This window comes from Manacus vitellinus, unplaced genomic scaffold, assembly GCF_001715985.3.
Source record: "Manacus vitellinus isolate BGI_N305 unplaced genomic scaffold, ASM171598v3 scaffold_20_pilon, whole genome shotgun sequence".
Taxonomy (NCBI): Eukaryota; Metazoa; Chordata; class Aves; order Passeriformes; family Pipridae; genus Manacus; species Manacus vitellinus.
In genome coordinates this window covers 10,490,546-10,507,609 of record NW_021939471.1, presented here as the reverse complement: position 1 = coordinate 10,507,609, position 17,064 = coordinate 10,490,546, and the positions used below count along the sequence as shown (strand labels likewise).

General features: G+C 42.4%; 1 protein-coding gene across 2 annotated transcripts; it reads left to right on the top strand.

The window, feature by feature from the left end:
- The first annotated feature begins 3,441 nt into the window (after positions 1–3,441).
- LOC103764193 (inducible T-cell costimulator) lies at positions 3,442–16,935 on the top strand. Of its 2 annotated transcripts, none has more exons than XM_029959581.1 (6): positions 3,442–3,539; positions 5,845–5,937; positions 13,786–14,124; positions 15,109–15,221; positions 15,829–15,919; positions 16,451–16,935. In XM_029959581.1, the coding sequence occupies exons 2-5, from the start codon at positions 5,856–5,858 to the stop codon at positions 15,916–15,918; spliced, it is 624 nt and encodes a 207-aa protein (XP_029815441.1). In that variant the 5' UTR covers positions 3,442–3,539; positions 5,845–5,855; the 3' UTR covers position 15,919; positions 16,451–16,935. The 2 variants fall into 2 exon arrangements, with proteins under 2 accessions (XP_029815441.1, XP_008929332.2); XM_008931084.2 differs by lacking the exon at positions 3,442–3,539 and adding an exon at positions 11,765–11,803 and having other exon boundaries at positions 5,830–5,937.
- Positions 16,936–17,064: the final 129 nt, after the last annotated feature.

Here is a 17,064-nt window from a genome sequence, read left to right as displayed (position 1 = left end):
TGAAAAAGAACCACCCTTTTTTAAACATAAAGCCACGTGCACCTGCAGAGACTCGTGCGGGATTCCAGGAAACCGCAGGGAGCAGCCACACCTTCGCGAGGGCAGGCGCCGGGCCGTGCGGGGTCACCTGAAGGGCTGCACCGCAAGCCGGGCACTACGCTGGGCCGGGGTCAGGGTGAGCGACAGCCCCCAGTGTGGCATTAGAAACACCTCCTGAAGCTCACGCAGCCCCGCGGCGCGGCCTCCCAGGCCTGCGCTCAGGGCTGCCCCGCGCTGGGTATGCCCGTGCTCAGGGCTCCCCGTGCTGGGTGTGCCCGAGCTCACGGCCCCCCGTCCTCAGCGCTCCCCTGCGCTGGGTGTGCCCGTGCTCAGGGCTCCCTGCGCTGGGTATGCCCGAGCTCACGCCCCCCCGCCCTCAGGGCTGCCCGGTGCTGGGTGTGCCCGTGCTAAGGGTTCCCTGCGCTGGCTATACCCGATCTCGCGCCCCCCGCCCTCAGCGCTCCCCGCAGGCCCGGCCGTGCCGGAGCCGTGCCGGCAGCGCCCCCGTGCGGTCACGGGAGACCCCGCAGGGCTTTCCCGCCGCGGGGCTGCCTTTGTTCCCAAGGCAGTGAGATTCTGAATGACAGACACAAAACGGAGGAGACTTAGCTACATATCTGTGATTTCATTGTTTTCACTCCTTCAAATCCACCAAGGCCTCAGCTGTCTAAGCCTTGCTTCAGTTAACCACCAACAACAGTGAAGCCTGGCTTGAAAACACTTGAGAAACAGAGGTTTCAAAAGCGCTTTAAGTCACCTGGGAACAGACAGTAGCATGTGTGTGTCCTCAGCCACTTCAGTGTTTCTGGAAGTCCAAACCAGGGTTGTGCTGCTTCCCCTGTCCTTGCAATTTTCAGCATAACTTTTGATTTATCTACAAGAATGCATCATAACTTTGGGGACTGTTTCTGCTGGAGAAAGATCCTCTTTGTCAACACGGTGGTAGTAAGAGTTTACCTTTAAAAAGTAATCACAACAATGCTGAGATAAAAATCACACCACAAACCCCAAGTAGCACCGCAGAATGTGGCTCTTTCTATCCTAACTCCTTCAAGGCAGCTGACCAGATAACCACATAACAGGAGTCCCCACCCTACTACAAGCTTTGAAAGAGTTGGGGTGTGAAAATTTTACAAATGTGTATAATTCATCACTGTCACACCTAAAAGACGGTTAAATTTACATTCAGAAGCCAAATAACTTCCATGGTCACCCAGCTCATCAGCATGTATCTCACATGCACTGCTGCCATGTGCCAGACAATACCTGTATGGGTCCCTAGGTTTGCACTTCATTTGGGTTTTACATATTCACTATCCATTCTGGAAGACCTCCCTTCCAAACCTAGATATAAGCGGCCCCGTAACAAAGTCCCACACTGCAGCCTGTTGGCCACAGGGAACTGCAATGGCTTCAGAAAGCACACCCTTTTGGCCACCTACAACCCTGGCATTCTCCTAAATACCTCCTGCACACTCAGGGCCTCCTGCACATTGGGCCCTTTTTTATCTACACTCCTGGAGAAGTGGTTCAGTACCTCTGTTAGGTAACTGTGTTGAAGGACGCACAGGGGCTGGATACACAGAGGCGTAGCAGCTCCTGACATTGGGTGGAGACAGTTTTTCCTAGGTGGCTCTCAGTTGCCTTGAGTCAGCCAGTCTAAGACATTAGTCCCAGGATCTGAAGTGGCATTTTGAATCATAGAACAGTTTGTGTTGGAAGGGACCCTTAAACACCACCTAGTCCAACCCCTCTGCAATGCTCAGGGACATCTTCAACTTCTTCAGTTGTTCCCAGGGATGAGGCATCCACTGCCTCTCTGGGCAACTTGTTTAGACTTGGCTGAATTGCCACTTAGCGCCTGTTGACTGAATTTATAGGTCAATACCCTTGCAAGCCTTAGAGCTGGGCTAAACTCCTTAACATACTTCATTTTTTTCATCTTTTAGGGAAGTCAATGACAATGAAATATTCTCAAGCATCATAAAAAAAAAAAAATATCCATAGGGTACCTGAGCTTGTACCAAGAAGCAAAGCCACACACACTGCAACCCCAAAGGGAACCATCTCATTAGATCTACTCTGCGGGGAGGTGCCCTGCTGCTGAACTGAGCACCAGTAGCCTCCACTGTCACATTGATGGAGAGAATATTACAGCATGCCCCACAGGCCTACAGGAGAGATTAGACCAATATATCAGCAAAAGAGGCATCAGACAAATGAGGGAGCACATGAGCTGCATTTCAGGCTGAAATCTCTACATACTGAATGACTGCAGCTTGTTTACACACCTAATGGGGAGTGGTGCAGATGGGAAGTGGGATTTAAAACCATCACAGGACCTTAAAAATAGCACAGTGAAAGTCATTGTTCCCCTCCTCAACTAGGAGGACAGGAAATGAAAACACATGAGTGGAGAGGCTTTCTGCTCCAGCCCCGAGGGAATGACCCAGAGTCATGAGAATATAGGCCAGATATTGAAGCAAAGAATGAGAAGCAGCAGGAGACAACGGAATACAATTTGTGTGGATAGACTGTAGAAGCCTCTGCAGAAAGAGTCACAAAACGTTCTATTGACAGAATATTTTATATTGCTGTGGGCAACTGCTCACCATCCGCAAGCAGAAGTGGAAAACTGTTGGTGAGATGGAATAAGACACTTCAATGCACCTTGGTTTCACAGCAGACCTTGCAGTATCATTCTACTAACATGGACATTGTTTAGAGTGGTAACAGTAAGTATAAATAAAAATTATGTGATTAAAGAGAGCAAAGAAAAATATACATCATACACACAGTGAAAATCTTTTCTGTGTCCTTAGGGAAACTGCAGAAGTGTTGTTTTCCAAGTTACTTGGAGCTAGAAGGCAGAAGCACTGAAGATTTGTGGTGTACAGACTAAGGGGTGAGCAAGCCCATTTCTCTTTGGAACTCGGTGTATCACTGAATGCATTTTTAAAGGCATAAAAATTCACATAAGGCTTTTCCAGGTTGTAAATAGTCAGAAGTGAGTTGATAGAAAAAAAAGGAGATTATCACTATAGAGTAGTGTTGTGGGTAGGACATGAGGAAAGAATAGGGCTTGAGGAGAAGGAAAAGCTGCATTTCAGACAGGATTTACTGCATGTGGTGAAGGGCAGCCTCTGCTTGAGGAGAAGGGTAGTCAGAGACTGGGGGACAATCAGGTTAGAGGAGGAAAGAAGCCAGCTCTGAGAGGCGTGTGTGGATGGGAGAGTAAAAATCAAGACAGAGAAATGAATGAAGATGGAAAAAGGAAACACGTGTTTGTGAGCAAAAACAGTTGCAGTTGTAGGAAATGTGTTGTGGAAACAGACTGCTTGTCCCAGGTGGTTAACTGTAACCAACCGTAGTATTTACAGGAAACATTTCCAAATTGCAGTAACGATGTCTTTGTGAAGTAGGTGAGTGCTGACAGAGGAGGGAGGCAAAGACAAAAGAACTGAAAGGCGGTGGAGGAGTCTGTTGGTGAGGACTAGAAGGTGAGCATCCCTTGTGCTGGGCCCTGAGCAGACTTTGTGTCTCTTCGCTTGTGAATATACACCGTGAGAGCCCCAGGCTCTGCTGGCTGATCATCAAATACACTTGAAATCACTGTTCAGATCAAACTTCAGCGTGCTGCCAAATGTACCCCAAAGTGTACTCCAGGCTCGACCCTTTTGAAACAAAGGGATCAGTGTGTTCTAGCAATCCCAAGTGCCAGGAAGCAGAAAAAGAGAAGGTGTAATTCCAGACTTCAGGCTATAATTATAGGAAAGAGAGAGTACATAACATATACAAACTGTTTACTGGCCTCGATTGTCCTAGTGAGATCTATGCCAACCAAGCTATGCTAGTAGCTATTCTTACCCCAGAAGTGAAATAGATGTGTATTAATCATCTCTGCATTGGTATAACTGAAACAGTCACAGAGAGAGAGGGAAGGAGTAAGTTGCTCCAAAATAAATATATTGGTTAAAAAAAAAATCTTCTCTATCAAAATTAGTTTCCTAACAAAATGTTTCAATTTTTAAGAAGGACATCAAAATTTTGAACCCTAACAACACTACTGATTTGTTTTGAAGCTTGTTTTCGTAAAAAGTTAGCTAAAGCTTTTCTCAAAGGAATACATTCCCCTCCATCTTTATTGGCCTTCCCAGCCTGTGGTAGGCTTTGTGGGGACTCAGTTCTTGGTGTGTTGTCAGCATGCTCTCCCAAAGATATGGATAGGGGTACTTGACACATGATTCTCTTCCACCTTCAATTTTGTAGCAGCAGCAGCAGCTCTTTTTACTACAAGTCTTTCTGGCAGCATCTCCTATGCTTACTTGAGGGACAATAAAGGTCTTGTGCCAGGAGAGGGCTGCTCTGATCTTTCAGCATTCCCCATGAGTTTTGTGGGGAATGGAAAAGATGATCCTACCTGGAACCTCAGTAGATCCCAATGTGGGTCACACTTTCATAGGCAAAGTTCCAGAGTCAGATGTATCTTTTGCAGCTTTATCATTGTTTGGACCTCCATGTATTACTTTTCAGCTTCAGAATTAAAACCATACCACAGAAACTTTCTCTAGTTAAAGTTAATTGTGCTTGGCTCCAGAAACCTGAGCTGAAAATTTGGATCAAATTCTGACTTGACTCAGGCTTAGCTCTGATTTTAATTTTAAAAAAGCCAAAGGTTTGCAGGACTTTGAAAAGATTTGAAGAAAGTAAAACTTGTTACTAGTGTCCATGTAAACACTACTACAGCAGTAACAGTGAAAGAAATTAAATCACTTCTTGAGGAGAAGTAAACCAACATTTAAATATTTATTCACACAGTATAAAATAGGAGTGAATCTGTAACACAATCCTGTTATTCACCAGTTATTTGGTACCACTGCATGACCATTACAAGAACTCAACTCTGGGAATGTCTGTAAGGCACCATTATTAGTCCTTTGTGTTTTCATTTTGTGCAATCAAAAGTGCTAACTGCATCAAATATATTAAACGTGATTTATAAGCTGCTTTTCTTGCATGTTATCTGCACTAAATTTAGTATTATAGACATAGAATAAATAGCCAGGACTAAATGACTGTAGAACATGTTGTCACAAGGGGTCCTGAAACATTCCTGGAATACAGATGGATAACAGGCTGGAATAGAGTGTGCTGCAAAAAAGCAAGGGAGAGGGAAGGACAGAAACTTTTGACCTAAGGCCCCAGGGCACTGGGTCTAATTTCCTCCTCTCACAGAGCTGCATGAAGTTTCTCATGAAACTTCAGGCAAAGCAAGGCTGACCTCCAGGCTGGAAGTCACACTGGAGTGAACCTTTAGGAAGTCACAGGGCTGAAGGGATCTTTCTGCGACTTGACCATGTTCTTCCAATGAATTTCAGGACCAGGACACACAGGAGACTCCTACCCTACTAATGAATGGTTTCCACATAGAGCAAGACCATTAGTTATGTAAGGGCAGTTGTATTGTAAGCTAGTTTAAAGAGGCTGCTGACCATGGCCATCTGTAGATGTGTACTGTAGATGACTGTAGCCCCTGTTGTGACAGACTTAACCAGAAATAAGTCTTTGCAGAAGTGAACATCAAAACTAATGTCAGAAAATCTTTCATCTTCCTGTCCATGACAGCAAGCCATGACATAGGAAAAAAAGCATTAAACTCCACAGGTGCGTGCAATAGCTAATGCTGACATAGCTATAATGTAGTCAGGGGTTAAATTACAAAGTCCTTCTGATTATCTTACAATTTCCCCCAGTACCCACAAACCACTTCCTTTTCTACCCATGTGTTCTTCCTCATCTTCACAGCAGACAGAAGGATGGTGCCTCTGTGTCAGGCAGGCATGAAGTCAGTTGCTGTAACTTTCTGTGTCCTCTGCTTTCATTTTGAAGCCCTGTACAGTGAGTATAATTTTGGATTATTCTCCTTGCAGTAGGTATCTCTACAGAATAGAAAGAAGCCAACGATGGGAGACAGTAAATGAGGCATGATAGCAAGGGGTTGGAGGATAAAGGTAATCAAGGGAAACAGCTACAAAAAGATAGCTCTCAACTAGAGTTGGTGGGAAGAGAATTCCTGCCATCACAGTGCATTTGCTCTGAAACTAAAAAGTACCAGTTTTAACTCTGATGTTCTTTAGCTCATCTGCTCAGCATTACCCTTTAGCTGTTTAGACTGTAGTGCTTCAGCCAGCTTCCCTTGCTGGGCATAAGATCTTACAGCAGCATGATGGTGAATGGCTTAATAAAGAGAAGCCAGGTTATTAATATTAAACCTGCTGTTGTTTGGACAGGGAATTTTTATGCAGTGAAAAATGTATATGGCATGGAAGAGTGGACGAGTGGTTTGATGCAGCCTTGAAACACAGACAGACTGAAAAGGAAGCGTAGCATTCCTGTGCTGTGTTTGAGAAACTGCACAGTGACAGCACTGATCTGGTCCAGCCATAAACATGGCTGTAGTGTTTAGCAGGCTTCAGTGTTTTATCCCAGCTACGCAAAGTAAAATACCACAGCTCACATTTATCTCTGAAACCCACTTATTGATTGGGCAGAATGGAAATACAGATGATACCTGATTAGGAAGAGTCTACTTTTTATACATATTCTGTCCAAGGATTTAGTATAGTGCAATATAAGTAAGACCTGAGATATAGTGTGTGCAGTTATTAAGCATGATCTAAATATGCTCCTTTGAAGGTCATGTCACAGGCTATTAATATGCTTGCTTCTGAAATTCTAGTGATAAAGGATAGGTTTCAAGCCCCCCTCTAAAATTTAAGTACTTCTGAGGTTTCATACAAAACTTAAGCTTTCATATAAATAAAAACCAGTTTTCAGCTCTGGCAATACAGATACTAAGGCTAACTAATACGTGGATAGCATACTGAGTTTTCAGATAGAATGGAAAGATGGGTGAAATCACAGGAAAGGACGATTGTAATTAGTATCACTAAAGGGACATGAGCTGCCCTTTTTCTCCTTTGAAAGTTATTCTTAAATCTACTAACAAAAAGTCCTTTCAATTAGGTTACATATTTCTCACCTAGTCCATTTAGCAGGTTTACTTGTCCAGCATGCTTCTACACATGGCCGAAGCTACCTAAAAGGCCACTCCTTGTGGGCAAAAACAGGCTGTAATTTTCAGGGTGCAAATAATTGTTCTATCTGATACCCACATTTTTCCCTTCCTTCTCCCTTCCTTCAAATATGGAGAATAGATTTGGGAAGGGGACTGGGGAGAGAAGATGACAGGATAAAGAGTCTGCCTGTAATTAGAAATGGTATCTCTCAAGTTTTTTTATCTTACGCTGTACTCAGCATAAAAAGTACTAGTTATTACTATTCCTGTTAAAAGAAAAGTTCAACCTGATGGAAGACACATCACCATGATACTCTTACTTAGAGAACAAGCTAGGTCTCCAGAGAGTGCTGCCCAGCATTGTGGCAAATTTTTGGGAGTAAAAGCAGAGTAACTACTGAGATTTTGGTGTGTTTTGTTTGGTTTTTTGTTTGGTTGTTTTTCTTTTTGTTTGTTTTTTAACTTGGCAATTTACAAGCCCTACTTAGCAAGCCTAAAACCCTACAAGCAAGGGTAGGGTTTTTTTCAATGTAAATAGGTCACAGAAGGGGACATATATGTGCACATGTGAGTATTATAATTTGATAACCCAACTGTGATAAAGGAATAGTTTGTAAGAGCATGGAGCCTCTCTGGTGACTGTAGAGAAACATAAGCTATGGGATTTGGGAGTACAGAGCTGTAAGTAGGATTCCATAGCACTTGAGGCCCTTGCTCTGAAACACTGCACACGAGCTTTTGCACGTCGACATGGTCATTTCTTAGAAGGGCTTCTGAAATATTATCAACAATGGCTGTTGTTTAGTGGTACATTTGATAAGAGTTTTGGTGTTTCTCAACACAAATTATATCATAAAAATAATTCAGATCATAGATGGCTTCCTAGGATAATTCTGGTCATTTCTTGCTTTGCCCAGAAGCACTCTTTCCTCTCTTTATCCTTGATTCTTGAATGATAGGAACATCTTAGTTTTAGGCATATGACTAATGACACTGAATTGACAGTGTCATCTTTCAGAGTGCCTTGAAAGGTAAAAGCTATAGCAACTTAAAAAACTGTATGGTTTCATTATGCATTTAGTATTAACAAAACAAATGGGTTTGTTTTAGAGGCAGGGTCTGCAATCTCCTTGTTCATCTTCAGAGGCAAAAATACACAAGTGAAATTATCCTTCTTTTTATCAGCTAGTTAGCTTTCTGAGAGCCATGGCAAATAATACAAACAGCAAGAAAACCAAGCTCCTACTCTAAACCTCAGCCTTGAAAAGTGACTGAAAGTGGTTTTTAAACCTCTGTTAGGACCAAAATGTGTAGCAGATTGGTGATGCTTTCAAATTGCACTGGGTCTGCCAAAGAGTAACTAGAAAGCTCAAAATTGCAGTCCCATTAAAATGAAAAGAATGCACCTTCCATTGGCCTCAGTATCCAAGCACACTACCATAGAAATTCCCAAACCTCTGGCCAAGGGATTTCCTGCTGCAGTAAAGATGAAATTGAGAGGGAAATGGACATAATTGTAAATAAACATATACACAAATGCACATCCTTTTCCATAGTTTACTATAGCAAGATGTTACTTCCATACACATGTTCATCTCTTGGGTTTACATCTGAACCATAATATTTGTCTTGACTCTGCTTCACATCAGGTGAACCAGGAACAACTCCATACCACTCCACAGTGTAACACTGCCAGGAAACGAATGAATGATTTGTTTCCTCGTCTCAAAACCTTCATAGGCAATTGAATTGTCTCTTCTATGACAAATAATGAAGAGGAACCTTATGGCCAAATCTAGGCGTGTTTAGATTTTAAGCATATTGAACCAGTGACAGTCTTCTGTTCATTTCCAGCAATACCATGGTGTATGAGGTGGTATTAGGGAGGTTTAGTCAGTGAATCTCTCAATATTATTGGATGTTTAAATATAAGTTTCCTGTTTCAAAGCCTACCAAAAGTACATTCATTCTGACTGGAGCTTGGCAAATGACAACCCAAGTGTGTCTGGCCATTAAGTTACAGGTCCATAGGATTACCTAGGAATGAACTGGCACATCTGGGCACAGGACAACAGCAATCAGGCACAGGGAGGGGGAAGGAGCCACCTTTTAGTATTCAGTGAGTGCATTCACACTGGGAGCTGATGCAGTGAGTTGAAAATTTATGTCAGATCTCACCAATTGTGGTCATCCACGTAGCCAATTTTGTGTTTTAAGCTTAGGCACTGTTAATCTAATTTCAAAATGTGCTGCCTTTGTCCTATGCTAAGCACAGTCTTCTCTGTGGGCACTTGTTTCAAAGGAATATTAATTGCATCACATTTATCAAAATGCTCATTCAGAGAAATACATTACTGAGTCTTTCTTGAAAATAGGCAGTTTAGGCTCCTGGGTCTGAGAGGATACAAAACAATCTTTCAGCTTGACATGAGGTCACATGAACTAAATGCTTAATGACCTCTCTCTGCCCTTTTCCATTAAAAACAAGGATTAAAACCGTGATCTCTGACAAACATTTTAAACTACCCCGTATGAAAGGGCAATTTCATTAGCTAACAGCCTAATTGAACTATTCTCAGAGACAAACAGAGAAAACAAATTCAAATTTGTTGCTTCAGTGCTCAGAGTAGGGTAGTGCCGTGCTCCTCTGGGACGCAGAGGGAATATGGCACCACTTGGCTCTGTGGCTGCCCCGACAGACTCAGCATCTGCCTCTCCTCTCAGATGACCAGGGACAAATGTAAAGGTCTCAGCTTCAGGCAAGTGCTTCTCAGAAGTATCAGAGTAGCTTAAGCATTCATCATGTTCCCTAATTCTGCTGTACCAACACATTTGTTCTTTATTTCCCCTCCCTAAATAATTTCTCTGCTCTTTGCCCAAATTTTAAAGGTATATGTTGCCAAACTACAGAGCATTTTTAAAGACCTTTATTTCAAATACTCTTCTCCTAGCAGCAAGGGTTTTTTTCATCATGCAACGTGAGAGTCATCAGGAACTGTTTCTTTATTTGACCTTTGCTTTCAGCCTTTCACACTATGTAACATTTTAAGGGCTTGCACTTTGTCTGTGCATTCAGTGGTTCTAGAGCTCTGTTTCACTGTGGGTTGGCAAGTTGTGTGTTTTGGCTGCCTATCTTCACACCAGTGGTCCAAGATGCCAAACACCTTGTCTGTTTTCATACACCTAAGTAACAGTCCTGAGCAGAGTACAGATATTAGAACTGTCGCTGAGTTAGATAAGGGCACTGATTGTGCACAGTAAACCAAGAAGGATGTGGTAGCCAGGAAGATGGTAAATCAATCAAGAAGGGATAAAGTTTCTATAGCTTTCCAACTGAGCATTGCAAAGTGTCTTCCAGAAGTCCATTAGCTTATGTGTCACGCTAAAAATATTTCAGACTAGTACCACTCATGGAAATACCCTTGCCAGTGGCAGGAATTGCGGGGTAAGGATTCAAAGAAGGAAAAAGCATGGACACTAAAAGATTGCCTCTTTCCAGAAAGAGTTGAGATCATACAAAGGTACCCAAAAGAGAATAATCCTCTGTTCCTGTGCATATACAGGCCAGATGACCAAGATAACAGGTGCCTTGGGAAAATGATTATTCATACTTTGTAATCAGTGCACTGCCTGGCACAGCTGGGGACCTGCTCTGTGTGGATCTAGACTACCCTGGAGCAGTAACAAGAAGAATATTATCAAAGTCTTTAAGTATTTGCCCCATAATTCCTTAGCATCATAAAATGCTGATGTAGAGTGTATTTCAGTCTAAGCAGCCTCTGAAGAACTTACACAGGCTCCCAGAAAACAGGAAAAGCACAGTTTTTCTGTTTGTCTGTATACCTGTCTTTACATTTAATTTTAGGACACTGCAAAAAGAAAAATTCCAAATGAATCACTATCAGACTGGGCTATTGTTGCCAGTACTGACATACAAACCATTTCATAGTATTGCCACAGTGGGTGGTGATGGAGGCTGCAGCTTGAAGGACCAATCCAGAACACATTAAAAATGTGGCTGCGTCCTGTAATGAAGGACATCTATGAACAATGAAGGAAAAAGTTGCTATTGAAAAAGGAATAAAACCATATGCATTGCTTGAAGGTTTTCTTGCTGTACATATTGGAACATGAACTACATATTCGTTCTGGATGTGCCATAAGATACTTTGATGCAGAGCTGAGCAGTGGGGGAAACAGAATAAACACTGATGGAAATGAGCACTTTGGTCTGGAAACAAAGTGTAATGCTGGCTCATTGCAGACTCAGATTCATGAGAAATCAAAAGTATGCTATATTACATGGGCCAGATTTCCTCAGTATTTTGCAAAAAAATTTTACTTCTGTCTCAGTTTCCGTTTATGAAGTACACCTATTACTTTGCAGATTCTTAAAACAGAATATGTAAATGCTATATGTATGATAAATATAAATTCTTGCCTTGAGCATTTTCTTTCTACTTTGCTTTTTTATATTTCATTGTTTTATCACATCATATAAGTTTATAGTGTAGCACAGAAAGGATCAGACAGGCTAATGATACAAATTAAAAACTTGCTTCAGCATCTTAACGTTGCATGGCTCAGCCCTTGTTCTTGCATCTCCCTTCTTGAATTTTAAACAGGAAACAATTTTGTATTTTTCAGGAGTTGAGAGCTGCTCATCAAAGCCATGCAAAAATATAGGTAAGACACATTTGCCTAATTTGGTTTATGGTTTTAAATGCCTTTTTAGATCAGAAAATACTGTCCTTGAAGAAAAAAACTGTCATTTTTTACAGCACACTTTAACATATTTCTATTTGAAGGAGTTTCCCATGCTATTGGTTGATGACTTTACAGAGTCAAACTGTGAGGTCCTTGGTCAGTTTACTTTCTTTTGCTTCTCCAAGAAATTTGCCCAGTGAGAGCTGCACAACGTTTGAGAGATTTTCAGGCAGGTTTTAGGAAGGTCAGATGTGATTTCTGGATTGCATGTGGGTGCATGCACACAGTGACCTCTGTCTTCTACTTTTTCCATTATGTTAGTGATAAAGGTGCTATAGCCACCTAAGCAATTAGGTTGAAACTTTATGATGTGCTTCAAATCACTATCTACTCAACAAAGTTGGGTCTTGTGGTCAAGGAAGTTATGTAGGAGTTTTGGACTCACATCCCATTATAAATGTTCAGCTATATCATCAAACTGTCTGGATGGCTGAGCCCAGAGAGTGGTAGTGACTGGCAGCCAGTCACAGGTGGTGTTCCCCAGCGCTCATTTTTGGGGACAGTTCTGTTTAATATCTTTATCAATGACCCAGACAAGGGGATCAAGTGCACCCTCAATAAGTTAGCAGAAAACATCCCGTTAGGTGGAAGTGTTAGGTGGGAGGGTAGGAAGGCTCTGCAGTGGGATTGGACAGACTGCTGAGGCCATTTGTATGAGGTTCGATGAGGCCAAGGGCAGGGTCCTGCACTTCAGTCACAACAATCCCGTGTGGAGCTACAGGCTGGGGCAGAGTGTCTGGAAAGCTGCCTAGTGGAAAAGGACCTGGGGGTGCTGCTCAACAGCAGCTGACCATGAGCCAGCAGTGTGCCCAGGTGGCCGAGAAGACCAAAGGCACCCTGGACTGTATGAGGAATAGTGTGGCCAGCAGGACCAGGGCAGTGATTGCCCCCCTGCCCTCGGCACTGAGGATAACACACCTCGAGTGCTGTGTCCAGTTCCGGGCCCCTCACTACAAGAAAGCTGTTGAGGTGCTGTGGTATATCCAGAGAATGGCAGTGGAGCTGGTGAAATGAGTGGCTGGTGTTGTTTATCCTGAAGAAAAGGAGGCTCAAGGGAGAGCTTAACACTTTCTACACCTACGTAAAAGGAGGTTGTGGCAAGGTAGGATTCAGTCTCTTCTCCCAAGTAAAAAGTGTCAGGACAAGAGGAAGAGGCCTCAAGTTGCACCAGGAGAATTTTAGCTTGGATATTAGGAAAAATTTCTTCACTGAAAGAGCAGACAAACACTGGAACAGGCTGCCCAGGAAAGCTGTGGAGTCACCATCCTTGGAGGTATTAAAAGACACGTACACGTGGCACTCAGGAACATGGTTTAGTGGTGGACTTGGCAGTGCTGGATTAATGGTTGGACTCAATGATCTTAAGGGTCTTTTCCAACACAAAAAATTCTATAATCCCACGATCACTGGGGTACAGATTATGAACAAAAATAGAGATAATTATCGTCATCTTTGTCCCACCTTGTTTTTACCTATAGGACAATCTGACAGTCTGAGGCAGGGACTGTATGTCTATACAGTATTTGGTCCAGGGGAGACTTTAAACAATATCTAGTAACTGATATTTTAAGTAACCTTAGTAACTTTATAATTTAGCAACTTTAGTAACGAGAAATATTATCAAGGTTGCTGATCTAATGCCAACAGTGACCTCTCCAGCCTTATAGTAGATAACAAGCCAGGTCTCATTTTTTTTGTCAGTAATGTCTGACATGACCAGAATGATACAATGTTATCTCATTGTGAGGGCTGCTTTCCACAGCCAGGCCTTTCTGAGTACCTACATGCCTTAATTTTCAATCACTTGGTTTACTTGCTTTGTTTAAAGGAGTTTCTTAACACTTTAGGGATTCTTTTCATTGTTCTGTGACTGACTATGCTTATTGTTTTTATGTCTTCAGATCAGCTCTACAACCTTGACCCCCAGGCGATGGTAGAATTTGAAAATGGAAACTTCAACTTCACATTTCCCAACCCCCAAAATGTGAGTGAGTTCAGCATGACCCTCTTCAAAGGGAAAGAAAAGAAGGAAATCTGTACACTCCATTTGAATGAAGAGAATGTTTTCCCCAAGAGTAATGTCACCTACTGTGAGACGAAGAATTCAAATACCAGCACCACCTTCATTCTTAAAAATCTGGAAAGAAAGCATATGGACATTTATATCTACTGTCTGGAGGTATTCTTCCCCCCTCCTTATATAGATTGCCGCCTGAAAGAAATCTGTTTGTACATCCCAGGTAAGTTTACTTCTCCCCTCACTTCAGTTTACTGATAAGTAGACATTAGGCATAGCTATGCTGCAGTGAAAAATGTGACTAGAGTTTGCACAGCTATTTACAGGACAGCCTAAAACTACTTAGCAGGGGGGTGGTAGCAGTGGAGCTGTGTTGGCAGGCTGATCAGCATGCCTTCTCTGTATTTATTCATCTTCTTGGGCGGGTTTTTTCAGGCCATGCTGAGCTTTGCATACTGTTGGTGGCAGCCAAGTTAGCTAGACTACAGCTTTTGGGGTACTGCAGTCCCACCTTTGCCTGCAGCAGAAATTTCCCTTGTCCATTTTCAAGCTGCTGAGTGTAAATGTTAAGGATAAACAAAGATAGAAGCTGAAATGCTGAGGCTACAATTATGTGGTTGGGTCAAATTATCTCTCAGCCCACTCTGAATTTAAAAAAGATTCTCAGAATCAAGCTGTGACATTTGATTTTGTCTGCAGTGTCCATTTCCATTTGTATGGATAGCCAGATGTTCCTAGTTTTTTCCAAATGTTTCATGCCCTATCATATTTTCTCCCAGATCTGGGCAAGGGTGATCTTGTGTACCTCAGCTTGCTTTCCTATCCAAATATGACAGCAAAGGTCTACCCCTTCTTTTGATCAGGCTGCCCTTTAGATCACCTGTGGTACTCACTGAATGCAAGCTGAAGCCTTGCTCAGATCTGAAATATCATCATGCTCTCGAGCCTGACTTGGTTTCTATTCAGTCTACACTTTGAGCACTGTGTACCCACAGTTTCACCTCTCCTTCTGGAAAACTGCAATATTTTGCTTCCTGCTGAATACACTTTTCCAAGGCGGTGATTCAGCTCAGGAAAATTCTTCTCCAGAGCTCACTTTTGCTAATTTTTTAATATGAAGAGAAGAGTGAAAATAATTTGAAGTTATCTGTAGGAGGCAAAAATGCAAATTGTCAGAAATGACTTTTTTTTGCGTCCCCATGGCCAGATAAGGAAGACTGCTTTTCACTGGGACAGGAGTCATGGGTAATTATTGGCCTGATCATGGTTTCCCTGATTTCCTGTGTCTGCTGTGTTGTAGTCTGTTGCTTAAGGAACAAGGTAAGCAAATATACAAGATTATGCAGAACCATTTTTCTGAGGGTCATGGATGGGGAACTTGATTTAATGAGATTTAAAGGGTGGGACGGGCACATACTCACTGAGCACGTGAGGTGTTTTTTGACAAGAAGACTGAGTTGTTAATTTACCACTGGAATTCAGTCATTGATGGCAGCAGCTCAAATTTAATTTTTCGAAGACAGAATTGTTTATCGATTTAAAGTCTGGGCACCAAAAGAAAGAGGAGAAATGCTGCACGGGTCAGCAAAATTACTTTGGTAAGAAATTCACCTGACTGTTTTCTTCAAGAAGGGGAAACAAATCATCAGTGGAGCAATTTCAGCACTGTTCTGGTGCAAAACCACTTAAACAAAGAACCATTTGGAAAGAAGGAAGACCATGGACATTAGCTATTTTTTTGGGCAATGCGTGTTTTTAATTTTCAGTTTGTTTTATTGCAAGTTTTCTTTGTGAATGCCTGTAGATTCTGACTTTATTATTCCCACTGAAAACAGACAGAGTTACTGCCCTACTTAAAGAACAAAGGCAGGAGTGGCAAAGGTTAGTGACCACAAATTAATTCATGGTATTTTCCCTCTGTTGGCAGATTCAAAAGTGTGACTCCAACTCCCACGAGTACAACAGTGAATACATGCCCATGGCAGCAGTGAATGCAGCTAAAAAACCAAGAATCTGAGGTTGTACGAAGCCTAGTTATACTCATATATCTGTTTGTGTCTCTTACAAGGCTTTCTCTGGGAGGGAAAGGACTGCTTGCTGTCTCTGCCATTGCTTCTAGATGGGTGGGTGCCTGGGTGGGATTGTTAGCATAGCTTGTTAGTGGAGTTCATGCTGCCATCTTGCAGGAAGATGAAATTAAAAGCAAAATCTCTGAAAACCTTTTGAATCATAGTGGTAGGCTGGTTCCTAGAAATGCAACTGCTTCGTGTCTGTGCCATCTTATGCATGAGGAAGAGATAAGAAACCGTTCCATTCAGAATCTTCAGATGATGTGTGGTACCCAAAATCTTTCTAGGGAAGTGATTTACTAGATTTAATGAGTGTTACTGGCTAAAGGCAAGTATTCTGTAGAGAATGAGGAACTTCCTACCTGCTCAAGCCCTTGCCTAGTAGTCAGAAGCTACTGGCTACAGAACAGAACAGAAGAATTTGGACTGATTCAGACATATGGGGTGTTTCATGTAACTGATTTTCCATTTCTGTTCTAGGCATAAGTTGCTTGTGGTGTGGAAATTTTGGAAGCACAGTTTTCCAGCTACTTGAACCTGGACAATGGGAAGTCATCATTTCCTCACCTTTCCCAGCCTCCCTGAGCTCTCATGATGATCCTGTGCTCAGTCATGAGACACCCAGCCCCGTACTGTTCTGAGCTGTGTTTTGCTCTAGCTTTGTTTGTTAACTGGCACCCTGCCCAACCCACTGACTTGGACATGAAGTGCCAACAATGTGTTAAAGATGTCAGCTTGTAGTTGAAGAAAATGTAGAAAATGAGTTTGCTCTAGAGTAGATTGCTGTAGTGCTGCCACAGAGAGAACTTTTATTTTCTAGTCTCCTTTATGACAAACTTTCCACTGGTGACAAAAAAAAAAAAAAGACTACCTCCAGTGCCAATCCTTGTGGCACAGCCATACTGTCAATGTATTGCACATGCCCTTCATTTTGGGCTACTTTAGCAGGGGAACAAAACCCAAGAGTGTACAGCAGAGAGTACAGCAGAGACTTCTCTGAGGCACAGTACCTCAGGTATGTGATCTGCATTTTTTGTATCTGTGCTGTCAGTACATCTTTGCCATTCACACCTCGGGGCTCCCCTTATTTAATT

Excerpts from the sequence above, each read along its gene's own strand:
- LOC103764193 (XM_008931084.2), top strand. The coding sequence starts at position 5,856 with ATGGTGCCTCTGTGTCAGGCAGGCATGAAGTCAGTTGCTGTAACTTTC. Across the intron at positions 14,125-15,108 it reads AATCTGTTTGTACATCCCAG|ATAAGGAAGACTGCTTTTCA; the intron begins GTAAGTTTACTT and ends CCCCATGGCCAG. Across the intron at positions 15,222-15,828 it reads TCTGTTGCTTAAGGAACAAG|ATTCAAAAGTGTGACTCCAA; the intron begins GTAAGCAAATAT and ends CTCTGTTGGCAG.